A 25543-nucleotide genomic window follows, 5' to 3' on the forward strand; every position below is an offset into this window, starting at 1 on the left:
TAACTTCCCTTCAGGACTTGCTTCTGTTTTGTTAAAAAGTTCACAGTATTTTTGTGTAATATATTATTATATATTATAATATTATATATTATTAATACATCTTTTAGTAAGTGGAATATATTAAAAGCTTTCAGGAAAGCTATGCAAAGAAAGATGTGGAAGAGGCTAGAGAATTAAAGTGTAGTTCTACATAATTGTATAGAGACTTACATATTTTATATAAGTCCTTTGTTCAGGACTGTGATTATTCTCACTGAGGGATTATCAGGTTATCCTGGTTATATTAAATACAGTGACTTCCTTTTAACCTATCCCTCAGTTTATTTCTGTGAGATATTTTCTACCTTCTTTAGATATTTCAGCCTTTTACATTTTCAGAATTTCAGGATTTGTAATTTTATTAAAGTAATCTCTCCAATCTGGATTGTTTAGCACTTTCAGTGTTCATGCAGTGCAGAAATTCAATAAAACATCAGCATTAAAATGCTATTTTCACTCATTTGTCACCAGCTAGAGAGACTTGATACTACCTCTCACCGAAGCTTTACAAACACCTGAAAGTTTTATTTAGTCCAGAATCATTCTGCTTCCTAAAGGCCCCCTTTTCCCTTCTTTCACCCTCAGCTGCTGCTGCTTACCTGTTCCAAAGGCAGCTGTCCCCCACGCCGGGGTACCCCAGCCAGTACCAGCTGTATGCCATGGAGAACACGCGCCAGACCATCCTCAACGACTACATCACCTCCCAGCAGATGCAAGTCAACCTCCGGCCAGATGTCACCAGGGGATTGTCCCCCAGGGAGCAAACTTTAGCACTCCCTTATGCAGGAGCACGAGGTGAGCCTGGCTCTCTTTCTATAATCCTCTTAAAAGTGTGTTTTGGCTGTGCCAGCTGTGCTTTGGGTGCACTCATACAAGGCCATGTGTATAAATGTGTTCATCCTGTAGTGATCGTGGATGTCTGACTACTCTTTTGAAAACTGCCTTTTGTGGAAAGGAAAACCAACTCTATAATCAATATTTTTAAGGAGGATTCTCTGAGAGTTACTAGTGTTCCAGAGCCAGATTGTTTTCTGCTTGTTTAAATTGGCAATCAGAACCATATTTAGCTCACCATCAAACCTCAGAAAAGAGACTTATATGAAAACGATAACTTATTAAAAAAGAATATAAAAGCAACAGCAAGAAGTGTAATGTTTGTGATAACAATGCTGACTGTTTTATTTTTTTGGTAATACCCAAAATTGCTAAAAGATGGGATTATTGAGTAGAGGTGAAATACATTTTTCCAAGGGGCAATTAAAGGGAGTGCTACAAATGCAAATTCTGACTTGGTAAGTTCCTAAATTGCTGATTGCCAGATCTGAGAGAGTGTAACATCTGGAATATAGCTCTACACTTGCCTTATTCTTGTATTTTCTCCACCAAACATTCAATTCTAACTGTGTAGACCATGTCCTGGAGTGGCCATTCACTCATGTGTCATCTCCTGACAGGGATTATTGACCTGAACAATATGGCCCCCACTATCTTAGTGCCTCATCCTGGAGGAACGAGCACCCCACCCATGGAGAGAATCACATATATCCCTGGCACCCAGCTTACTTTCCCTCCCAGGCCTTACAACCCTGCTTCTCTGTCACCAGGTAAGAGCACTCATGGCTTGGTGACAGCTCTAATCGTGTAACATGCTGAGATAATTGACCATCTTTATCCAGCTTTCATTAATGCCATGTTTTGATGTTTTCTCAGGAGATGCTTTTTGCATGCACCTCTCACTTGGATAACAAAGGGGTTTTGATGATATCCTGTGTAGTTACAGTAGAAGCGCTGTCAAATTCTGAATTTGCCTCATTCTGTCAGGTCTTTATTTGTAGTAAATTGATTATAATTCACTAACCCCATTTTACATATGTTGAAGAGTGGAATTTGGGTCTATATGCTGTGTAGTTTCTAACTGTATAGCAACCACTTTAGTAAAAGGCTTTTGAGCCTTCCACTGTCACTGTATGTTAAGCTTTTTTCTTCCTAGATAAGTGGATAGTTTTGAGTGGAATTAAAATATATTTGGGAAATTGTGCTGTAAGTGTATAGCAAAATATATAGGCAAGTGTTTACAATGCTTCTCTTAAATATATTTTTTTCTCCTTCATTTTACCTTGTGGACCTTCCAGGACACCCCACACACCTGGCAGCTTCTGCAGCTGCAAATGTTGAACGGGAACGGGAAAGGGAGAGGGAGAAGGAACGGGAAAGGGAGAGGGAACGTGAGCGAGAGCGGGAAAGAGAACGAGAACGAGAGAGGGAGAGAATCACCTCAGTCCCTGCTGAACTTTATCTCCGGCCAGGTGAGGGCACATGGATACACTTGGATCACTTGTCTTGTACACTGTAACTGCTCATTTTATGCAGTCACCATTAGGAAATACCATTTACTCTGCACTTCAGGCAGGTTCCTGTTGCCGAGCAGTTCTGGTCATAACTGCAGCTTCTGCAACTTCTTGAAGTTTTTCTCAAAGCAATGTAGCACCTAAAGAGGAGTGAATCCCAGTTGTCACTGGCACAGCTTGCATGTCATTTAGAGTGTTGTGAACAGATTTTTATACATACCATCACATCCAGAGTGTTGGAGACAACTGGGGAAGGGATGTGTAGGAGACAGCATTGATTTACAGTGCTACACTGTTGTAAGAGTAATCATTTGTTTTTGTTTGTTCCCCTCCTCTCTGTGTCCTGCAGGTGCAGAGCAGCCTGGCAGACCTGGCAGTCATGGATATGTCCGGTCCCCATCCCCCTCTGTCAGAAGCCAGGAAAACGTTCTGCAGCAAAGGCCAAGTATTTTCCAAGGAACCAATGGGACAAGTGTAATCACCCCTTTGGATCCTGCTGCTCAGCTACGTATCATGTATGTTTTAGAAGTTAATGTGGTACAGATGTCTGTTTGAGCTCATTAAAAGGTGCATTTAGGGTTAAAGGATATTTCACTACATGATTGCTCTTGGATTTATCAGATCATTTTCATCAGTGCACATTGGGTAGAAATCAGTGCAAGAAAAGCTTTGCTGTATTGTGTTCATGGCTCTAGTTCTTTTCTGTGTGATGTGATTGAGGCTATTCAATGTTTGCCCACAGGCAGCTCACCCCTGGAGCTCCCTCTATCACTCAAGGCTTGCCAGCTTCCCGTTACAACACTGCTGCTGATGCCCTGGCAGCACTTGTGGATGCTGCAGCCTCTGCTCCTCAGATGGAAGTTGCCAAAGCAAAGGAGAACAAGCACGAAGGAACCAGGATAGAAGAGAACATGGGACGCCGGTCAGCTGTGGTGACTGACCAGCAGCAGATGGAGCAGAAGACCCTGGAGGTAGAAAAGAGGCCTGTGCAGTGCCCCTACACATCTGCAAATTACTCTGGTGGCAAGTCCCAGGGACAGATTTCATCAGTAGTCTATTCAGAGGCTGGTAAAGAGAAAGGACCTCCTCCTAAATCCAGGTACGAGGAAGAGCTGAGAACTCGAGGAAAGACCACAATTACTGCTGCTAACTTCATAGATGTGATCATCACTCGCCAGATTGCTTCAGACAAGGATGCTCGAGATAGGGGCTCTCAAAGTTCAGATTCTTCCAGTAGTTGTACGTATCTTAGTAACTCTCTACTTCTTTGCTGTCTGTCTTAGACTTTTAGGGAAATTATGTGAAGTCATTTGGATGTTTAATGATAAAATATTCAGCTCTGCAAAGCAGAAATACTTGATAGACAAATACAGTTTTTGCATATAGTGACTCTTGCAAAATCAGAGTTGTTTGCTTTATTCAAATTCCATGCTACAGCATGAATGCTGTATGTATGCAGGATCATAAAAGACACCTTATCAGAAGTCAGGAAACTGAAAATTACTTGGTTTATGTTGGAACACTGTTTCATGGAAGTGTAGGCAACAAAATTTTTCTGTCATGTTTACATCTCATTCCATAACCTTTGCTTGATATTCAGTGTCCTCACACCGGTATGAAGCTCCTGGAGATGCCATTGAGGTGATCAGCCCTGCAAATTCACCTGTACCTGCTCAAGAAAAGCTACAGCCCTATCAGCAAGAGACACCCAAACCAAGCCAGGTGGAGAGTAAGTTCATCTGCTTGTGGAAATATTCTCACAGTCACCTTTTTTAGATTTGCAAGCACAGAAGTTTCAAACTTTGAAGCTTAACAGAGTGACCTTTTCTTTTTCAACCAGCTGACCCCAACAGACCATACGAGGGCCCCATTCACCGCTACAGGACACAGCAGGAGCCTCCCTCACCCCAGCAACCTCCACCTCCCTCTTCCCAGGCAGAGGGGATGGCACACGTGCCCAGGACACATCGGCTCATCACCCTTGCTGATCACATCTGTGTAGGTTTTGTAATTATGGCTTCTGTTTGAGAGTTTTACAAAATACTATATCTGAATTTATAACCTCATTTGTAGCCATCAGGCTCGTCTAGTTCATGAATACCTACACTGTGGCCAATGTCTAATCCAGATCTCTTTTCTATTTTTTTTGGTGACATCCAGCAAATTATCACACAAGACTTTGCTAGAAACCAAGCAGCTTCTCAGGCCTCTTTGCAGCCTCCCACCACTACATTCCAGAATTCCAGCCCTGCTCCAACTCCTGTTTCTGGCCGGGCAAAGACCTCGAACCGCTACAGCCCCGAGGCTCAGTCACAGCCCATGCACCACCAGCGGCCAGGGGCCAGAGTGTCCCCTGAGAACCTCTCTGACAAGGCCAGGGGAAGGTAAAGCATGGATTCAGTCTAACTGCAAGTTTAATTGATACCCAGATATGATATTGATATAAGATAGTGCAGTAATCTTGGTGTAGATTGGAAGTAAAGGGGCTTTTTTGCCTTATTTTTAGGCAAAGTCTGTCTCTACTGTTTTGCCAATTGCTTGGCTCCATAACATAACTTATAAGTGGTTTTCCTTTGCTACTTCTTTTAATTTCCAGTCTTTAGAGGGCTGAAAACATTCAATAACTTAAAACTTACCAGAGTTGTTATGGACAATGCATAGTCATCTTTTTAAGATCACCAAGCTTATTAAAGCACATAACATAACTATACATAAGCAGTTATGTAGGAACTGGAAAATTACATGAGTTAAATACTGCTGTACATGCACTGAGAGTAATTATCTGTCTCTGAATTGTGGATGTAGGCCTGGAAAATCTCCAGAGAGGAGTCATGTCCCCTCAGAGCCCTACGAGCCAATCTCGCCACCTCAGGTCCCGGTTGTACATGAGAAACAGGAAAATGTTCTTTTGCTTTCCCAAAGAGCTGAGCCTACTGAACAGAGGTAGGTGTAAAAATTACTTTTAAAAACATAATTCTGAATCTTTGTGCTGCAAAGTGTCTTTATTAAAGAGCACTTTAAGTGACCTTCCTCTGGTGCTGCAGGCAAGTTGTTAATCACTGTCAGTCCTTCTGCACTAACATCCCAAACTTGCTATTTGAGAGATGCTTTGGGAAGGCTGAGGGAAAGGTCACATGTTGGTGCTCTGTCTTAAGTTTCTTGGTGCAAGCTGAGTGTTCTGTGTCACATCTGAGAGAATGTTAGAGTGAAACTCCTTGTGGTTGCCAGTCCTGTAAAACTGAAGTGAGTTTTGAGAAAGGTCAGTTTTTATTAAATCATTCAGTCTTCTCCTGTCTGGTTGGATTCCTGGATACTGTTCATGTGGAAAGGGGAGGAACCCAGGCTTCCAGCACTTACGATGCTGGAGCAGCTCATCACTTGAAATACCACTGGGCTAAGGAGCTTCCAGGAGTAGTGAAGGTGGGGTGTCCATGGGTCAGGCAGCCCTGTCCCAGTCTGTCAGATCTGCACCATAAAACTTCACAGGACCTTCTTGGGGTCCCTGGCAGTGCTGGTGTCTGCAAACATGTAGGAGATGCACACTGCAGTGGGTGCTCCTGTATTTGCCCTGCTGAAGGAAGGAAGAGCACCTAAAGTACTTATTTAAGGTTCATGCTGGTGAAACCAGTTCTAATTTTCTTCAGGTTTTCTACTCTGCAGTTGCTGCAGGGCTGTTACAGTCCAGGATAGATGTTAGATGGATACAAAGGAATTTTCATGAACATGGCAGGGGAAATCACACTTTTTAGAAATGTAAGGATCTTGGGCTAGGAAACCTAGATTATTTTTTACTTCATTTTTAGATTATTTTTAAATTTACATACGAGTTGTTTGCTTTTTTTAAATTCAAGCTCATTTGTCAGATTGCTGCTGCTTAAGCAAACTCAGTTATTATTGAGCTCCCTAGTGTTCATATGACTGTTAGTGGTTTCTGCCTGACTGCTTTTGGGAAGATTTAAATGTGCATCTTACAAGTTCTGTCTCTTTGACACGTGTTGGTCTTGGCAGGACTGACTCTCGCTCTCCAGGCAGTATCAGTTACCTGCCTTCGTTTTTCACCAAACTTGAGAACACTTCACCAATGGTGAAATCCAAGAAACAGGAAATATTTCGAAAGCTGAACTCATCTGGTGGAGGTGACTCTGACATGGGTATGCAGGACTTGCCTTTTCACTCACTTTTCCAGCTTAAGCTTTATGTGACTTCCACCTGCAGATGTCCTGACCTAAATATGATCAAATAATACAAATTAAAATAAATCTATGAATATAAAATACATATAATAATTTATGATCATACAACTAGAAGGTTAGATTTTTTTTTAAGCTGTTGTATGTAGGACTGTCTCATCATTTTAACACTTAATTTAAGAGATGAAAACTGCATAATTAATGAGAGAGTTGTTAAAAAATAACACTATTCTAATGAACTGTGTCTGTAATTTGCTTTATATTGATACTACACATTTTCCTATCTGGAAAGATGTCTTGAAATTAAATGGCTTGTGTTTTCTTGGCCCTTATGTCTTTTAAACAGCATTTTAATATAGTTCCAGTAATGAACACTGACATGGTGGAATATTATACTAGAACTATGTTTTTGCTTTTTTCTTGTGCAGTAGGGCTACTGCTGATCACTTAGTGATCATCAATACTGAAAAATTCAGTGAAATGTTGTGTTTTAATTGCAGCAACTGCTCAGCCAGGGACTGAAATATTCAATTTGCCAGCAGTCACTACCTCAGGTAAGTTCCTTAATAAAAGAAACAACAAATGTTCCAGAAAAATGTAATCTCTTTAATATCTTAAATTTATACTCTTCGGCGAGTCCAGTAAAAGAGGAAAATGGTGCAAATTTAAAAGCTAATATCCTACATTAAAACTTATTTCCTGCACCATAAGGAAAAGCAGAATGACCAAATCTTTGTCCACACCCCTTTTTAATTTCTCTGAGATAATTTTTTGCCTCCCTTCCCACCTTTCCCTGTGTTTTCTCTTCACTCCCAGGTGCAGTCAGTTCTAGGAGTCACTCCTTTGCAGATCCTGCCAGTAACCTGGGTCTGGAAGACATTATTAGGAAAGCACTGATGGGAAACTTTGATGACAAGAGTGAGGAGCACGGGGTCGTCATGTCCCAACCTCTTGCGGTGGCTCCGGGCAGCTCCGGTGCCGCAGTACCGGCGAGTAACGAGACTCGTAGGGAAGAAGCCAATCCATCTCCAAATTCAGGTATTGCAACTGCCAAATATCCCAGGGCCTTAAAGAAAATAAATGAACCAAGAGTTTGTATAATCTGGTATCACTGAAAATCACTGTCTTTCCTCTGTAATTGGCAGAGGTGGTGTTTGCATTTATTGTCCTGGCTTTTCCAACAACACTGCTGGAACAGGAAGAGGAGAACAGGGTGTATTGGATACCTGAAGCTTCTCAGTGCTACCTGATAATTTCTAGAAACAAACACACAGAAGCTAAAATGTGGGTGGTGAAATCTGTCCCTTCTGTTGCCAGGTGGGGCGGTCAGCAAGCAGAAGCTCATTGGCAAGTCAAACAGTAGGAAGTCAAAGTCTCCGATTCCTGGGCAGGGATATTTGGGAACTGAAAGACCTTCTTCTGTCTCATCTGTACATTCAGAAGGGGACTACCACAGACAGACTCCAGTGTGGGCCTGGGAAGACAGGCCTTCATCAACAGGTGAGGAATGGGCTTCTTTCAAAGGTGTTTGCAGAGCTCAGATATTGTACTCATACGCCAGATATTGGCCAGAAGCTTCCAGCACGTGGGGGTTTTCTGCAAGAGATTTTCTGCTAATTGTTACAACCCAAGCCACCACAGGTATCTCAGAACAGCTTGTGTTTCTGCCTTTTGATGCAGGTTCCACCCAGTTTCCATATAACCCTCTGACCATGAGGATGCTGAGCAGCACTCCCCCGACCTCCATCACCTGTGCCCCCCCATCCATGAGCCAAGCAACCACTCACCCACAGAACAGGATCTGGGAGCGAGAGCCTGCACCACTGCTTTCAGCACAATATGAGACTCTGTCTGACAGTGATGACTGAACTATGCAGATTTTTTTTTTTTTTTTTAATTTGCGGGTCAAAAAAAGAAATCTATTTTTGACTTGTGCCCACAGAGACTTTCCAAGAGAGCAAGGGCCACACAATGAAGAATTGCTGGAGAGTCTGTGAAATGCCTTCTGCACAGGCTGTGTGTTGGAGGATTGTGGTCGAGAAGGTTGACTTACTAAAGATAAATATGTAAAGAGTTTTTAAAAATGTGGACTATTCCTGCTCTACATCTATTTGTAAAGAATACCATAATGTCTTTTAAATCATTCTTCTGTAAATAGAGAGTACTTTTTGCAGTGTTTTTTCCCTTGCTATAGTATCTGGTGTACTTATGTTCAAATCATTGCCTAAACTTTGGGGGTCATTTTGTAATTTTTTTTAAGCATTTTCTCCAGTGTAGAATACTCTTCATAACCCTAGCCTCCCTCAGCCTAGCCTAACCAGAACCCCAGCCTCCCAACCATCATTGCCCATTTAATGCCATGCCACTTCCTGCAGGCATTGTGCTTTTATATATATTTTTTTTTTTTCCCCTAGACACACTCTCTCAGTGGTGTTCAAGCTCTTGTGAAAATGTTGATTTTTAAGACTGACCCCTTAGTGAATTCTGTACATTATCATAACTCCAGTTTGCTGGAATAAGATGATATATTTCTTTGGAATTTGAAATTCTGCCACATTGTAAATTTTTGGTGCAGTTGTTTTGTTTTTTTTTAGCAACACTGCAGAAATATTATTGCATGGGTATGTTATGGTTCATTTTTAAAAGGTTAAAGAAACAAAAAAAGAACAGCTTCTGGAGGCATACCTCACTGTTATGCACACTGGGAATTTTAACTGTGCCCTAAAAGCCTATTCTTAGTGTTCTCTGTTTCTGCATTGTATGCAGTCAAAACAGGCTACTAAATTTTACTGTCATATTTAACCACAGCAAATGGCTTTTCTGAACAGAGGCTCCGGGTGGGTTGATAAATCCTTTAAGAAGAAAAACCTCCACATCCCAAGTTTAAATAAAAGAAAGTGCTTTTATAGAATAATTGAGCAACACACGAGTCAACTACTTGGCTTCTGTTACAACCAGTTTGAAATAGTACTGTGATTTTTTTCCTTCCTCCAATCTGATTTTAAAACCTTTATGTAATAATTATTTTGAAGTCTGCATCCCAGTCCCTGTCCCTCTAAGCAAGCTTTTGGTGGAAGTCCTTACAAATGCTTGGCTTAACTCCTGAAGTGTGCAATACTTGTTAGGGTGACTTTTATTTTTTAATTGTATATGGTACTAGGAGAGTCTCCTTAATAATCATCTATCAATGCTTGCTATGATATGCTTGTAGCTTATGTACACATCCATCTGGCAGTGATGTCACAGGGTGTCCTGCCATCCATCTCCAAAAGCATCTTCATTTTATGCTGCACTGACCTCAGGAAGTGAATTCAAATCTTCTGGGGTAGAAGGACTGATTCACAGATAGCACTGAGCTGGGGGGTGGTGTGGTCTGTCAGATTCCAAACTGGTTTTGCATCTCATTGATCAACAGGGTCTTTGCCTTGGAGTTATTTTCCAGTGAAAAATATTTTGGATTTTGCCACTGTATTTGTGATGCATTGTATGGAAGGTGTAATGCAGTGTGTAACCTTGAGTCATGTGAGCTCTGCATCCCATGGACTGTGATGGTCCATTTACAAACAGGAAGAAGCACAGAACTATTTATCAATAGCAAATTTATTTTCAGTACTTTAAGGAAAGCCTTTTTGCCCCAAGTGTGGGAAACAAAATTCCAAAGGAACTCATTTGGAAACTTGACACTTGAAAATACAGAACTATTTTGCTACTTTTTTTAAACACTGCATCAGAGTAGATCCGTTGGCAGTCTTAAATCTCCTTGCAGTCTTTCTCTGAGAAAGATTTCTCTCATCCTCCCTTCCTTTACCCTTCTGGCTTGAAGCAGTGAAGTTTTCATCCTGTTTGTAGACCTGTGCTCTTATTTTAACTTTCTTTTTTGGTTCCCACAGCAACATATACTGGAAAATTAGTTGATCTGCCCTTTTTGTAGTTTTAAATTTAGAGTGGAGAGTTAAGTTCCATTCTTAAACTCACTTGTTCTTACTTTCTTAGTGTAACAAATACAATGTGAAAGAGGCATGTACAGACAAATGTCTTTGCTACCTGTACAGTAAGTATAGCATGTTCATTGCAAAGCTTCATGTTACTGCTGCAGCAGCAGCAGGATATCCAAAGTAGGGATAGTCACAATCTCCTAAGATACAGCTTGAGTGGCATTTGCACATAAAATGTTGCTGCTTTTTTTTTTTGTTTGTTATCTGAGTTTTAATTTCTCCAGTGTAAAAACCTCTCCAGAGCCTAAGTTAGGGTTTACCACAATTCCAGTAATCTTCAAGTATGGAATTACATCTGCCCTGTTTCAAACAGGAAGGTGTTTGTAAGTCATGTTTACAAAGTGTAGTTTACTACAAATTTTTTACCTGATTTCTGATCAGCGCTTTCAATGCTTTCATCTTGATATGGTTCGTGATTCTGATATGAAATCATTTAAGACTTGAAAAACCCATGCATCATAATTTCCACACGATGTCTTCACTAGACAGTGACTTCTGGATTCAGACCAATCAATAAAGGGGATCAGTTCTCCACTTGCTTTTCCTGTGTCTCCCTTTTGTTTTGCAGCATCAGGCAAGACCCTGGTGCCAGGGTGCTGCAGGTAACACTGCTGCCCTCCAAGCTCTGCTACTTCAAACCCCAAACCCAGCACCTCAGGGAAGGTTGGCTTTAATGTGCCAGAGCCTTTCTGTCAGTACAGCCCTGTTTTTATTTCCTAGCTTGCTGAGAACAAAGCTCTGAATGTGACTGAAGTTTTCCAGCTTCAATGAACTTCTGCTCTAGCAAACCTGTGTGCCTCCTCCTCTTAGCTCAAAGTTCAGAGATGAATCTGCTACTGTAAGTAAATTAGTAATGATGTAATTGCACTGAGGATTGTACCAACCAGCTGCAGTTCTGATAACTGAGAGGTTAAAATTGTGCTTGGATAGTGACAGAATTAGTTTTACTATCTTAACTAAATATGAATTTGGTAATTTCTGGTTTAATTCTCCTCTTTCTTTAACATTAGGCTTCCTAGCAGGACAGAACTGAGAAATTCTGTTGAGTCTTTGTTGATTCACACAAAGGCACTTAGCTGACAAAGCTGGGTTTGTACACAGCATCTTTTCCAACAGGAGGCTTCAGCATTCTACCATTGACCTGTCCAAGAGAGGAGGACAGCTCTGACACTCTGTGTGCTCTCCACTGGAGCCAAGTGTTTTATTTCCAACAGCAGCTCTGTGTGGTAACAGTCTCTATCTTTGGATGCTAAATGAAGAAATAAACTTGATCTTCAGGCAACCTGTTGGACCAGGACAGGCAGCTACAGCTCTGCTGCAGGACAGGTACAGCCTGGGTAATGCTCTGCTGAAGTTCAAACACCCCGAGCTGCAGCACTGACAGAAGCACAGCCCCTGTTGTGCTGTGCAGCGTGTAAGGGTGAGACAATTCCCGCCTATTCCTTTTCAAGACTTGCTCCTAGCACAGCCATGTTTTCAACCTGAACACTTTTGTGGGCAGGTAAGAGTAGCAAACTGCTACTCCTTAACTAACACAGGTATTAATACCAGGCCAGACTTGCACTAAGGCAGCCAAAATGAAATCACTTAGCACAGTAGGGCAGTCAAACCACAGACTACACCACAAATTCACACAGTTAAGATTTCACACCTTTATTTTGGGCTGTTAGGCAGTGGCAGCCCTTCCTCTTAAGCACTCCTGAAACTCCTCATTGCTGTTTCTCTGGAGAATTGCACTGAGCTGCTCCCAGGCTGCCTGTGCTGACCAGCTCTTGCTGCCTTCAGCCACCTCAAGGTTGGACTCTGTGGCCAAAATCATTTGGAGTCCTTTCTCCTCTTGGCCAGCTCAGCTAGTTCCTCCTGGATATGCTGGACAGCAGCAGCATCTCCCCTCTGCTGTGCCTGCTTGAGAGCTTCTTTGTACACTTGTTTTGCTTGCAGGAAATCTTCTGTAGCAAGAGGGAAAAGAGGCTTGGCTACCCAGTTCCATCACCCATTTTCAGAGCCCCCTCCAGACGCTGATCACGTGCAAAGGACAACGACTACTTGGAACACACCAGGATCTAAGGAGGCTCAGAAAACATCCTGCCTGGTTGTCAACTCTGAGAGCTGGAGAGCAGCAGTGATGATGGGACCTGGTGCTGCTTCAGCACTAAAATCTCATAGAAACAAATCTCATGCATGTCTTCTGTCCTTTTGGAAAAGTTACTGGACACAAAGGACATGGGAAACAAGATCCCCTGGCAACCTTTTGGGTCAGGCTAAATTCAGTTTGTGAAAGCAATTCAAAGTCTTATCTACTACCTAAACTAAAACTAATAACCCCAAACCAGCACTGTAGTTCAGCCCTACAACATAGACCCAGATCTCTGCAGTCAGCACAAGCTCAATGACAGGCTGGGCATTTATTCACTGACCTTTGTGCATCAGGATTGCTGCCAGATTATTGAGCACCACGTGCTCCTCGGGGTGCTGAGTGTCCCTTGCTAGCTCTGCTGCTCTCCTGCTGTAGGTGAGCGCCTCCTCGTAGTGTCCCTGAGCATCCAGCACCGTCGCCAGGTCATTCATCAGCACCACACTCTGCACCAGGAGGGAAAAGGGAAGCTTCTGGAGCTGTCTGGGGCAGCAGAAGCACCACATTCATTCCCTGTCACACCAGTTAAAGCAGTATTTCCCATTTTTTTCCCAGAAAAGCATTCAGTAAGGAAGTGTCCTGTATTTCTGTATTTGCATGCCTGCCCTTCCTGGCAGGAAAACAGCCTCAGGTAGTGCTGGCCATGTCTGATGGCAGCAGAGCTGCTCCAAGGCTGCCTCATTCCCTGCAGATCAGCCTTTCCTTCCCTAGAGCCCAGCTACTGCTGTACCAATCACCTGTGGATGAGTCTCTCCCTGAACATCATTTGATATCTGCAGAGCCTTCTCATACATTTTCTGTGCTGCTGGGAGCTCACTGATATTCAGGAGGTATCGGGCGTAGGAGTCCAGGCTCATCCCAAGCAGGAGCCTGGTGTTGGCCTTTTCTTCAGCTGCAAAGAGAGGGGAGTGATCACTGCCACAGGATTCAGCATGAACCTCCACCCTACCACAGCAGGAAACTCAGGCAGTGTGAAGACAATGGGTTGACATGAAGATGGTGCTTAGGTAATACAGAAACAGCATCAAGGACAGGGACATGAAGAAAAGATGAGAAGCCTTTGGCAGACAAGGCTGCCCACCTGATAAGACATCCTCAGGCAAGTCCTTCTGCTTGGCAATCTTCTCCTCTAAGGACAGGATGCAGAACTGGTAACCAGCTACAGCTAATTTGTGCCTGCAAAGTGCAAAGCAAAGCTCCTTCCATCCCTGAGGGATCCCTCATTCAAGAGCCTCTGCTTGGCCACCCCACCACCACTGCAAAGCTGAGATGGAAGCAGATGACACCTCTGGGAACTCACTGTTTCTGAGCAGCGTAGATACTGGCCAGCTTGAGGGACATCTCAAGGATGGCGTTGTCATCCTGCCAGGACACACAACACAACCGTTACTCTTCTTGTACCTCCCCAACAGAAACATTACTTTGTCAGAGAGTTTAGACCTCGAAAATCCCCATCTTGTTGCCTCCAGTGCTGCCATCCATTACAGTATAGCCAATTTCCAGTAAGAGGCATGACAGCACAAGAAATAAGGTCAAGAGAAGGGCACCACTGGGAGCCTGTCTCAGAACATACCTCCTTTGCATCCCCTGCAAGCATATAGCTCATAGTTGCTTTGTAGAGCTTTTCTGCCTGAAACAAGAATTTTGAAGAGGACACTGAGGAATGATGGCATTCAAAACAAAACAGAGGCAAACTACCTAGAGGGACCTAGCTCAGATTTGTTGCATTTACATTACACCAACACCAGTTAGAAGTGAAAGGCTGACCAGAGCCCAGCAGTACTGAAGCAGTGGGTCCTTTCAGCTTCTCTTTAAGCACTGCTGCAGCAGCCAGGCCTTTACCCTGTCTGTGAGCTCAGGGGTTTCCCAGATTCTCCTTGGAGCAGCCATCTCTGTGCTCAACTGCAGCATTTCACAGTGAGAAGTATTCCTTCCCTTGCACACTACTGGAGCTCAAAATTTAACTGCGAGAGCATCTTTCTCAACCTGGTGTGCTCATGGGACTGCAGCTCTGAGTGGATCATTCTGCTCTGCACTGGGACATCTCCGCCCCACAGCTCTGAGCCTGCAGCTTGTGCCAGCACCCCACACCTTCAAGACCGTGTACAAGATGTCAATCCCTAAAAATACAGAGAGAAAAACCAGAGTTACTCACATTGTCCAGCTGTCCCTGCATGTAGGCCACGTTCCCCATCTGGAAAAGACACACAGGGCTCAAGCTCCACCCAGGCAATGCGGACGAGCCTCAGCCGCTTTTCCTTCTCCCTTCAGCTGTGTCCCGGCTGCTCACCATGCTGTAGGTGTAGATGATGGCCTGTCTGTTCTCCTGCTGGTGCGCCCGGCGCAGGGCCTGGTGCAGGAGCTGCTCGGCCTCGGCCAGCTCCCCCTTCATGGCGCTGAGCTGCGGGGGCACCGGGCCCGGTCACGGCCGGGCCCCGAGCCCCGAGCCCCGAGCCCGCAGCGCCCGCACCTCACCTTGGCTCTCTTCAGCAGCAGGACGATGGCGTCCTCGCCGTCCTCCTCGGCGTCCCGCGGGAAAAAGGACAGCCCTGCGGGGACAGCGTGGTGGGTGCCCGGTGCCGGCTGCGCCCTGCCCGGTGCCGGCTGCGCCCTGCCCGGTGCCCGCCGCCCCTCTCACCTCCCAGGAAGGCCAGCGCAGCCCCGGCCGGCCGTGCCCAGCGCGGCCGCGCCAGCCCCGCGGTGCCGGTGCCGCTGTCCCTGCGGTGTCCCCGGTGTCCCCAGGTCCAGGCGGGCCGGGGCAGGGCGGAGCAGCGCCGGGGGCACAGCCGGGACAGAACCCGCGGCAGCGCCGCCGCCGCCATCCCGAGCGGGCCCTTTAAGAGCGCGCACGCCGCGCGTGACGTCACCGCGGGAACGGGGCGGTGTCGTGACGTTGGGTACGGCACCGGGAGCGGGGCGGGAGCGGATCCCGCCGGGAGCGGCACCGGGAGCGGGGCGGGAGCGGATCCCGCCTGGAGCGGCACCGGGAGCGGGGCGGGAGCGGATCCCGGAGTGGATCCCGGAGCGGATCCCGCCGGGAGCGGCACCGGGAGCGGGGCGGGGAGCGGATCCCGGAGTGGATCCCGGAGCGGATCCCGCCGGGAGCGGCACCGGGAGCGGGGCGGGGCCCGGATCCCGCCGCTCTGCCCGCCCTGGTGAGCAGCGCCCAGCCCATGCCGGGCCCCTCAGGACACAGAGCGGGAACAAAGAGGAGGAAGGGGCTGGAGCGTCCCCCAGGAAAGGCTGAGGGAGCTGGGGCGGCGGGAAGGGGACCCCATCCGGGTGTCAATGTCCCCAGAGGGTGACAGGGGCCTGCGCCAGGCCCTGCTCTCCGGGAAGCGCCACCTGGGCATGAGGAACATCCGCTGCCCTGGGCAGTGACCGCTCCCTTCCGCGGGACCTGTGTTTGTGTGGGGGCATCTCACAGACACCCCTGTGTTCCTGAGGACTCCTGTGTTCCCAGAATGTATTTTTTAAGAAAAAAAAAATTTAAAAGCTGTTTTTAAAACAATTTAAAGGATGCTATTGCTTGGCCTGGTTGTTGGGTTGGAATGGAGTGCCAGATAACCCTTCCCGATGCTCAGTATCCATGGCGACACTAAAGATTTCCCACTGTCTCCTGTCCTGTCTCGTTTCCAGGGATGATCCCGTGCCAGGGGGATGGACAGGAGCACCTTGCCAGCAGTGGCACAAGAGCTCTTGAGAGAGATCAAAAAGGCTTTCCAGGAGACCTCACAGGGTATGTGAAGGATGCCAGCAGGAGTGCCAGGAGCCTGTCACACCCCAAGGGAGTGATGAGGGTCCTTGGCCTCCCCTTTTTTACCAGACCCCCTCGTCTCAGGGGCAGCCTTCACCTTTGTGTCCTTTTTTGTGACAACAGACGGGAGTGAAGCACAGATAATGAGGAGCAGCCCCTTCTCTGAGTCAAATTGAAAAATCACATCAGTTTGGACTCTTTTTTTTTTTTTTGAATGTGAGGTTTCAGGGTAATGCTGCTTCTCAGAGCTCCTGGTGCACGTGGTCACACTTGAGGGATGATAAATTAATGCCTCCGGGCAGGAATTCTGCTGTGCCTTCTGCTCTGCCGGTTTTATAGACTCGCCAGTCCCAAAAGTGGAGTTGGAAAGGGAAATTTGCCTGGCTGACCGGCAGAGGGGGTGTCCTGGTGATCCCAGCCGGGAACAACCTCCCAGCGCTCCAGGGAAACGAGCACAAGGCAGCAGTGAAATCCTGGCCAGTTCCAGCAGCTAGTTAGGAACAATTACCTTTGCTGGATCTGTGCTAAGAGAATATTAATGTTTGTGTTTACTGGATGAGTTGCACAGAATGGCTCTTCCCAAGGAAAGTGTCTGCTGAAGGAATATTTTTAACTGCACAAAACCCAAACAAATAAGAATTCAGATAAATCTGTCTTGAGCACTACGTGGGAGTGAGGAATGGGCAGAAACTTCATGTCTGAACTGTCAGAGTGACAGCTTTTTGGCACACTTGCGTTATGGCTCCTGTCAGGTTAGAGTAGATCCAAAATCTACGTGTGACTTTCAAAAGAGTTTTATAAATCCTGTTGTAAACTAAGCAAAAATAGAAGTTTACATTCCTTTAAAGATGTTCTTAAAGCAGCAGAGTGGTACTAAAGCACACATTTGAGACAGAGCTGTGGAGAGAAAATGATTGATCCTTTTGCAGAATTAAATTCAAATAAAGCTGGAAAATTCAAACCAACAGTGCAAGTCATAGAGAGTATTTTGAATTGTTGGAAGAAAATGATTTTAAAGTCAAAACTCCAGATCTTCCAGTGGGATATAGAGACAGAGTACACTGTGTCCCCTGGGTGACAACAGAAAGATCAGAGGGGACAGGCAGAGCCTGAGCTGTCAGCTACAACAAACACTGCTGTGCTTGAGTGTAACTTTCCATCTTAAGGAGAATTTCCAATAAATGAGGACACAATGTTTCAGTGGGCTGTATGGAAAGCCATAAACTGGTGGCTCCCTGCAAGAGTGTGTTGGGAAAAAAACAACATTTTTAAAGTCATGATGCCAGAGTTCTCAACTCATGGCAGGAGAGCTTCAGGGAAAATAATAAATATATTTTTAACCAGCTTCTTAAAGTGAGAGTAAGATGCTGAGCTTCCTGCCTTTTATTGTGTGCTTTTGAATGTCATAAAAGAAAGTACATTGGGGCTTCTGCTTTTCATTTTAAAATGAATCCCTGTGGTTGTGATTGCTGTGCTTGGTAAGTGCCTTAGCACTGTGCATGAGCATTTCACTGCTCCATGTTGCTTTTGTGGTGGCTAGAGAGGATGTTGAGAGCACTGCAGTCCTGTGTGGCCTCTGGGTGTACCTTGTGGGGACAGTGACCCTCCTGTCATGTGAAATTCTGTGAAATCACATTTCCTTTTCTTTCTGTTGCAGTCCCTGATGACCTGCTCCTGGGGTGAGTGTCCTCTGCTTCAGTTCCTGCCCCAGTGTCCTGCTGAAGGGCAGCTGGTGTCAGCTCTCATCACAGTTTTCCCCTGTGTTTGACCAAGTGCTGCTGAAACACAAAAATGCCAGTGGTTTTGGTGGTAGTGGAAATGAAGGTCCTGAAGGGTTTTTTTTTAGATATTCACAAAATTATCTCTGTATCACTGCATCTCCTGTAATGACTTGTTCTAATTTAAACCCTGGATATTTAACCTGAGCTCTGAGTCCAGCCTCAGGTCTGGAAGGAGTTTGCTGTGGGAGTGGATTGTGTTCCAGGCTGATTCATCCCTCTGCCTTCCTGCCACTGTGAGCACCCTGAGCTCACTCCTGTTTGAGTCATGGGCACCTGTGATGGAGAGGGAGAAGTGTCCTTATCATCACCCTGCACAAGGGAATTGTTAACTTGGAGGCTGAGAGTTTTCTTCTGTTTAGGGGCAGTCTCAGGTCAGCTTTGTCACCCTTGTGAATACTTCAGTCATTCCCAGCAGTGACCTAAGAGATCCAAGTTTCACAGCTTCAGCCCTCACCAGTTGGTGTTGAAGGTGGAGAAAAGGGACTGTCACTGTGAAAGTGACTTTTCAGATTCATCTGTAACCTTGTGGTCCTGCCTGCCAGGGGATGAGATCACTGGGAACCCTTCAGGCCTTAATTACTTTGTGTTAAAGTTATCTGACACAACATCTGTGAAAGGTGTGTTGACTCCCTCTCCTGGGACCACAGTGGCCTTTGAAAGATGGGATTAGATTTGAAAGCTTTTGTTTACTTCCCCTTAGAAAAGAAAAGAGGAGAAAAGAAATTCTCTTGTTAGGTTTAACAACGGTTGGGTGGTAACTCTTGGCAGTCAGATTCCCATCCATTCCCTGCATCCAGGAGCTCAGAAGTATTCTAATTTCCAAATCTCTCCCAAATCTCCAAAGTCTTTGAATTTCCTGTGGGCATTTCCTGTTGAACTGATCAAATTATATACACAAGAAAAGAATTTCCTAAATTTGAAAAGAGTTCCTGAAACTCACTGAACTCATCCCCCTTACAGTCCCAAACCTAATCATTAAGGAATGTATTATGTTAAGCATTCCCCACCCACCTCCTCACAGCCCCCAGACAGAGCCAGCCCTTCTTGCCTTGAGTTTGTGCAAGTTTTGGTCTTCCTGGAATCTGTCTGTCTGCTTGGCTGCTTATCAGTGAGCTTGACTCAGCCCTGCTGGGGCTCTGCCTTGCTCTGTCCTCCCTGCACTTGGAAACTTTCCCCTTTCTCTTGTCTCCTGCTCGTGTTTGGTGCTATCTCTTCATCACTGCTGATTTCCTTGTTGTTTACCCTTGGAACCAATCTGGACTACACAGATTTTTCTCAGCGGGTGAAAGGTCTGTAAAGTTAACTGAGTTGCCCCTGAGCTCTTTGGAAATGCTCAAAGCAGCTGGATTTACTGGTCTAGAATGACTTTGAAACCCATTAGCTGTCTGGACAAGAGGCTGAAGGTGCAGATATCCCTATTTAACACACACCTTATCCAATACCCCTGCACAGCACCAGCAGGAGATAAAATCCCCCTTTGGGATGTGCAGTGATCCCCATCCCAGGCACTCCCTCATCCATAAATGCTGTGCATCCCTGCACATCTCCTGCCTGAAAGGGAAAGGGTTTTTAGGGGGAGTGGAGGGACATCAGGCACATGCTACTCCTGGGTGTTTATCTGTAATAACTTGGCTGTCTCTGAGCCCTGCTCGTAGCTGGGTCACAGATGTAAAACTGATGCTATCTGGTGTCTCCATGTGCAGTGGAGTGTCTTTGAGTAATTCCCTGGTGTTCTCCAGCTTCCTTCTGATGCAGTTTGGTGGGTAGAGAAGGGACAATTTTCCCCCAGTTGTGCCTGTGATGGAGATGTGATCACTACAAAATGACCCACTCATTCCCCAGGGTTTGAGCCGATTTCCAGGGGATGAGGAAGGAGCCCCAGATCCTTTTGCTCCAGGAGCTGTGGATCATCCTTGCTCTCCCCTTTCCCCGGGAGGTGTGTAGTCCATGCCTGGAGGTGGGATTCAAGAATGACTGATCAATCCAGGGCAGCACATGCAGGACAGCCTGGCTGCACAGCTGAGGTGTCCCAGAGCTCAAAACCCTTTGCCCTGAGTGCTGCCAAGTCTGGTTCTGTGTCCTCCACTAAAATCCCTCTGTGCTCGTGGGACATTTTCAGCAGCTGCAGCAAGGAAAATGTCTTACTTTTGCAATGGGCACCTTTTGGGCTCCACAGGGCTGCCTCTGTGTCCTGGGGCTGAGCCAGCTGGTCTCCCTTTGTGCTGTGACATAACTAGAGACACATTCTCTTCCAGGCTGAAGTTCATTTTTGGCCCATCTGCAATCCCAGCTCTGGATCTGGTGGATCAGCGTTCTGTCACCCAGGTCAGGTCCCCCAGTGGAAGGACTCTCTACCAGGTACATGCTTCTCTTTGCTCTTCCTTTCTGCTGGTTTCCAGCTGGCATCTGAGACTGTTTTCCTGATTTGCAGAGCATAGATAAACTCAGAGAGGACACCAGTGTTTTACAAACTCCTGAAGTGACACTGGAGAGCAGCAGATTTAGAGCAGCACGGTTCAGAACAATTTTCTTTGTGGCTCCCAGCCAGCCAGAGACAATGTATTGTTTGTGGGCATCACAGTCAGGAGGAAGTTTTCCAGGGATTGCTAATTTTGCTTTATTACTCTCATCCTATCCAGCAAAGGAAGTTCTTCCTCTTGACCAGTTGTACACAGCTCAGTGTTATCTGCCATCACTGCCTTTCTTTCCTCTCATGACCTCTGCTTGGCAGGGGATCTCTGCTGCCTGGGAGGAAGCAATGCAGGCCAAACCCGTGGGTTTCATTCTGGTTCAGTGTGGCCAAGGCTGTGAATCATGGAAACATCCCCATGAAATGGAATTTTGCAGAGAAGAGCTCACCTCAGCCCTGAGATCAAGCACAGCACAGGCTGGGTGTGAGGTGAGAAGAGGAGCCATTGATATTTCACTCTCACCTTTCTGTGCTGTGCACAATTCCTTGTTCTGTGGTCCCCCAGCACTGGTGGCATCTCTTTTAGGACAGTCTGTCTGTGCTGTGAGCCATTGACCAGCTGCATCCAGCCCATGGCTTTCAGAGTCAGAGGGACACTGCTGTGCCCTGCTTGAGCACTGGGACCCTGTGCCCAAAAGATTTTGCTCAAGAAGCACCAATTCCTTCTCCTCAACACTCCCAACCCCCTCAAGTAGCACAGCCCACCCAGGGCTGGGCCTGGTTCTCTGCTTTTCACACACCAGGGAAGGGGGAATGTCTTTGTTCACTGCTGAGGCACTCAAAAGGAACATTTCCAAGTATCCCCTCTGCAAAGGATCTTTTCTCCTCCCCTGGAGGCGTTTTGGGGTCGTGTAGGGTGAGAAAAAGTCTGTGAAGTCAGGTCTGGCTGATGGCACAAACCCTTCTCACGTGTTCAGAGCTTGCACAGTTTGCACATGGAGCTTTATCACTTCTGGGGCCATGGAGAGGACACGGGCCCCTCCAGAGGAGCATGAATCATAACCAGGGCTCAAGAACAGCCTTGGGTTCCAGTTGAGGGCTTGCCTGTGGAATTTTGGTAAACCTAGGAAGCTTCCAGCACCCACAGACAGCCTTGCTGATTAATTGAATGCTCAAAGGCTTTCCCTTTTTTACCGTTTCTTGTCTGAAAATGCCACTGGGCAGAGAACAGTCATATTCTCCTTGCAGAGCTTTGTCAGGCCCTGCAGGCTAAGGCAGAGCTTTGCTGGGCATCAGTTAACAATCCACAGATATTAATACTGGGATCAATTGCTGCACACTGAAAAGGAACAAGTGTCAGAACTGCTCTCCTGCCTCTGCAGGGAGAGGGAGCCTCTGGTTTCCCTGTGGAGAAGGAACCCCTGGACAGGAGGGTCAGGGAGTTAATGCAGGACAAACCTCCAGGAAGGAGGTTCCTGTGTGCCTCCAGCTGCATTCCTCTTCAGTGGAGCTTGATTGCTGATTAAGGCCACACTGATGAGTTCATTAACAGAGGAATCTGAAGAGATATTTTCTCTGGGGGTGTGAGGTTGGTGCCATTGTGAAATTCTCCCTCATCACAGCTGTCTGAGATGCAGAAACAGAAATGAAGAGCAGTCTACCCTGGGGCTGGAGCAGCGACAGGAACACATCTGGGGTCATAGAAACAGAACCCCTGGGTGGGTTCTGCACTGGAGTCACTGGCTCTTCATTCCTGTGTGCTGTGGAAATGTTGGAAATGTGTGGAAATGTCCCCAGCTGTGCTCCAGGGGAGAGGGGCATCCATGGCTGCCTGGACACTGCACAATCATCCCTGTTAATCATCCCCCACAAAGTCAGCCCTGCCATCTCCACCCAGATGTGGTTGAGCTGGAATGTGAGGTGGTGCTTCCACTTGCAGCTGGCTCTGGAGAACTCTTTGAGGCCATGAGGCTGGTTCTGTTGTGAAACTCCTTTGGGTCATTATAGCCAAATCTGAGCTGCTGATGATTCCATATCACCCAGCACATCTCAGGTCCTGCTTCAGGGGAGGAAGGCTCTGCTCAGACAGGCCCTGTTGTGTAGGCAGCTCTTGCCCTCAGGAGCTGAGATGGGAGAAGAAAGAGCCCTCAGTCAAATGAAAGCTGAGATTTGTCTCTCAGTGCCCTTGCTGTTTAACAGAGGAGTAGCACTGATGGAGTGAGGCACGATGCCTGAGAGCTGAAATCATCCCAGGAGAGCCTGGATGATAGCTGCCATGCTGATGTCAGGGGTAAACCCTACCTGCTGCAGGGATGATGGGTCTGGCTGGTGGTGGAGCTGTGCTGGATGTGGCAGTGTTGACCTGGCAGCATTTGGGGCACCTCTTAGCTCTGAGCTTCAGCCCTGCCAGCTGGCACTTGCACCACTCACATCCTGCACTTTCACTGAGGATTTTTTCATTATGTCTTTTTTCATTCGTTTCCTAGAACTGTGTGGCAGATGCCCCACGGTGAAGGGTTTGAGCAGCAGGCCCTGGCACAGGCTGTGGTGCTGCTGTCTGTCTGTCTGTCTGTGTGCTGGTGCCTCAGCTGACCCTCCTGTGCCCCCATACCCTGGCACAGACACCTCCAGGGGGATTTTTCCTCACTGAGGCCCAGGGATGAGGACAGCAGAAGGAAATCAGTGCCTGGCTGGGCTGCAGCTGGCCAGGAACAGAGGCACCTTTTTCTTCCAGTCTTTGGATTTTAGATTTTGCCTTATTAGGCAGAGGCTCTGTTCTTGCCATCTAGGTCAGGATGGGGGAAGGCTGAGCTCAGCCCAAATCTGGCAGTGTCTGTCTGTGGCTTCCCCCCCTCCCCAAAGAAAAACACTTCTGAAGGGAAGGCACCATCACAATACTTCATCTTGGAAATAACAATCAAAGGGGCTACAGGAAAACAAACTTATCACAAGTGAAACAAACTCAGCCTGCAGTAAAAGGAGGACCCAGGGGAAAGGCCAGACTGAGAAAAAAAATGGTTTACCCTGAAATGGGAATGTGAGTTTTGTGTCCTGGATCTGCTGGGAGTGAGGGGGACTTTGAGGCATTGGCACTTCTGTGGGAGAGGCTAAACTTCTGGATGTTCCCTGTTGGGCAGAGGGTGCAGGGAGAGCTCCAGGGAACAGGGGAAGGCTCCCCATGGAAGTGCAGCTTTGGACTGTGAGGGACAGTGTTCCCCTGGAGGGGTTTGGAATGCCAGGGATGTCCTGGAGGGGAGCAGCACTCTGCAGAGCTCCACTGCCTTTTCACTTTTCGTGTTTATCTTTGGATTTGGGGGTGTGTGTGCCACAAACCCAGCCAGTCTACAGCCTGGAGTGGGTGATGTGCCCTCTGAGCCCTGGGCCCTGTGCAGGTCTGTTCTGCTCCTGCAGATCCTTCCCTTCTCATAGGTTGGGCCCTTAAAGTAGTTTCCTAAAAGCTGTTTTCCAGTCTTGAAGGGACCAAAAGAGGAATAATAATCCATAGGCTGGCTTTCCTATATCCTGCAGTCAGCTCCAGCAGCTCACAGGTTGCTCCGTGCTGGAAAAAAATGCTTCCCTCACCTGTTTGCTCACCCTGGTGCCTCAGTACCAGCCTTGCAAGGAAAAGCATGTGGGAAAAACAGGCAGTGCTGTTCCCAAAGCAGAGATGGAGCAGGGAGGGCTTCTCTGGAGACTTCAGCTTTGTTTATTCAGGCAGATCTGGATTCCAGTAGCTGCAGCTGGTTTTGAGAGCAGAACAGCCTTCAGTGGTTGGGAAAGGAGAGCAAATGCTCAGTGCTGCTCTCCTGTCCCAGCCTGTGGTGGCTGTGGGCTCATACCTGGGCTCTGTGTGACTCTGGAGCTCAGGGAGTGGTGCCACTGCCCCCTTCTCAGCCCCTCAGGATCAGACAGGTCCCTGGGGCTGGGGTCTGCTGCAGGCACAGGTACAGGACACCCTCACCTGCAGGGAGAGAAGCTTGTAGAGAACATGAGAAAGCTGAGGAGCTCCAAGCTGAGGTGGGTCACTTCAGCGTTTGGGGACACTTCTGTACTGTGACATCTCCCCCTCACTGCTGGGTCAGTGCAGACCCAGCCTGAGGCAGAGAAATTAAAGTGAATCCTGCTTCTGACTCCTCACCTGCCTCTGTTTCAGGTCCTTGGAAGCTCAGGCAAACTCTACACCTGCTACAGCTCCTGCCACTTCTGCACGTGCCCCGCCTTTGAGTTTTCTGTGTTGCAGAAGAGTGAGAGCCTTCTGGTGAGTTCTCTTCCTCAGCCAAGGCTCTGCCCTGAAGTTCCCAAACAAACAGGAGTGTGGAGCTGACCATGCAGGCTGAGCCTGACCCACTGTGTCCCTGGCTCCCTGAGAGCCCAGTTTTGGGTGCAGGGAGGGGTTTTGGGGGTCAGCAGTGGTGGGGAGGGTGCCAGGAGCCAGGATCTGTGTGGCAGGTCCCTGCATGGCACAACTGGGGACACTGAGCACCACCTGTGCCAGGAGGGAACCACGCTCCTGGGAGGGCTGAGCACTTCATTAAACACATTTTGGCCAGGATGGATTCCTGGTCCAGACAGAGCTGACATTCCAGCCTTGCTCCTGCTGTTAACTTTGCAGTGCAAACACATCCTGGCTGTCTACCTCAGCCAGGCCATGGGAGCCTGCCAGGAACTGGCTGTGTCTGAGGAGCAGCTCACAAACATCCTCCTGGCTGAGGAAGAGGATGAAGGATGAAGGATTTGGATCACTCCTGGCTGTGTAGCTGGCATTTTTAATATCTACAGGGCTGTCAAATGCTCATTGTGGTCAGTTGATTTCTTCCTGTGCTGCAGCAAAGCGTGATGTTAATTAGCAGCCTGGTACTGATAAATTAATTAAGCCTGTGTTGACTTCA

The 25543-nt window shown here is 47.0% G+C and overlaps 3 protein-coding genes across 13 annotated transcripts in view; 2 read left to right on the plus strand and 1 right to left on the minus strand.

Moving 5' to 3' along the window:
- The window catches only part of NCOR1 (nuclear receptor corepressor 1), a 53761-nt gene extending 44270 nt beyond the window's left edge, over window positions 1-9491 (plus strand). For all 5 annotated transcript variants that reach the window (XM_058854771.1, XM_058854773.1, XM_058854772.1 and 2 more), the window contains 14 exons: window positions 625-834; window positions 1494-1643; window positions 2172-2345; window positions 2737-2902; window positions 3130-3626; window positions 3988-4116; window positions 4228-4385; window positions 4548-4771; window positions 5193-5330; window positions 6396-6538; window positions 7078-7131; window positions 7394-7615; window positions 7895-8077; window positions 8258-9491. In XM_058854771.1, the coding sequence (XP_058710754.1) occupies window positions 625-834; window positions 1494-1643; window positions 2172-2345; window positions 2737-2902; window positions 3130-3626; window positions 3988-4116; window positions 4228-4385; window positions 4548-4771; window positions 5193-5330; window positions 6396-6538; window positions 7078-7131; window positions 7394-7615; window positions 7895-8077; window positions 8258-8445 (2636 nt within the window). In that variant the 3' untranslated portion in view covers window positions 8446-9491. The remainder of the gene's footprint in view (window positions 1-624; window positions 835-1493; window positions 1644-2171; window positions 2346-2736; window positions 2903-3129; window positions 3627-3987; window positions 4117-4227; window positions 4386-4547; window positions 4772-5192; window positions 5331-6395; window positions 6539-7077; window positions 7132-7393; window positions 7616-7894; window positions 8078-8257) is intronic.
- A 2718-nt stretch (window positions 9492-12209) lies between these two features.
- TTC19 (tetratricopeptide repeat domain 19) lies at window positions 12210-15569 on the minus strand. Of its 2 annotated transcripts, none has more exons than XM_058854777.1 (10): window positions 15345-15569; window positions 15182-15255; window positions 14997-15107; window positions 14862-14900; window positions 14280-14336; window positions 14007-14068; window positions 13788-13882; window positions 13444-13598; window positions 12990-13185; window positions 12210-12521 (listed from the first exon to the last, which is right to left on the minus strand). In XM_058854777.1, the coding sequence occupies exons 1-10, from the start codon at window positions 15526-15528 to the stop codon at window positions 12388-12390; spliced, it is 1107 nt and encodes a 368-aa protein (XP_058710760.1). In that variant the 5' UTR covers window positions 15529-15569; the 3' UTR covers window positions 12210-12387. The 2 variants fall into 2 exon arrangements, with proteins under 2 accessions (XP_058710760.1, XP_058710761.1); XM_058854778.1 differs by having other exon boundaries at window positions 12990-13152; window positions 15345-15568.
- ZSWIM7 (zinc finger SWIM-type containing 7) lies at window positions 15568-25532 on the plus strand. Of its 6 annotated transcripts, none has more exons than XM_058854787.1 (8): window positions 15612-15629; window positions 15836-15861; window positions 16346-16445; window positions 18121-18142; window positions 20500-20602; window positions 20976-21143; window positions 24808-24912; window positions 25267-25532. In XM_058854787.1, exons 3-8 carry the CDS (start codon window positions 16367-16369, stop codon window positions 25381-25383), a joined length of 594 nt encoding a protein of 197 aa, XP_058710770.1. In that variant the 5' UTR covers window positions 15612-15629; window positions 15836-15861; window positions 16346-16366; the 3' UTR covers window positions 25384-25532. The 6 variants fall into 6 exon arrangements, with proteins under 6 accessions (XP_058710768.1, XP_058710770.1, XP_058710771.1 ...); XM_058854786.1 differs by lacking the exon at window positions 15612-15629 and adding an exon at window positions 15687-15707; XM_058854784.1 differs by lacking the exon at window positions 15612-15629 and adding an exon at window positions 15708-15720 and having other exon boundaries at window positions 15773-15861.
- Window positions 25533-25543: the final 11 nt, after the last annotated feature.

This window comes from Poecile atricapillus, chromosome 21 (assembly GCF_030490865.1).
Source record: "Poecile atricapillus isolate bPoeAtr1 chromosome 21, bPoeAtr1.hap1, whole genome shotgun sequence".
In the NCBI taxonomy this organism is placed as follows: domain Eukaryota; kingdom Metazoa; phylum Chordata; class Aves; order Passeriformes; family Paridae; genus Poecile; species Poecile atricapillus.

Bases quoted from the DNA above. Each gene is read 5' to 3' on its own strand.
- TTC19 (XM_058854777.1), bottom strand. From the start codon at position 15,528: ATGGCGGCGGCGGCGCTGCCGCGGGTTCTGTCCCGGCTGTGCCCCCGG. The intron at 14,901-14,996 runs GTGAGCAGCCGG...TGTCTTTTCCAG, and splicing joins TCATCTACACCTACAGCATG to ATGGGGAACGTGGCCTACAT. The intron at 13,883-14,006 runs GTGAGTTCCCAG...TGCACTTTGCAG, and splicing joins ATCTACGCTGCTCAGAAACA to GCACAAATTAGCTGTAGCTG.
- ZSWIM7 (XM_058854785.1), top strand. From the start codon at position 16,367: ATGGACAGGAGCACCTTGCCAGCAGTGGCACAAGAGCTCTTGAGAGAG. The intron at 20,603-20,975 runs GTACATGCTTCT...TCTGCTTGGCAG, and splicing joins GTGGAAGGACTCTCTACCAG to GGGATCTCTGCTGCCTGGGA. The intron at 24,913-25,266 runs GTGAGTTCTCTT...TTAACTTTGCAG, and splicing joins AGAAGAGTGAGAGCCTTCTG to TGCAAACACATCCTGGCTGT.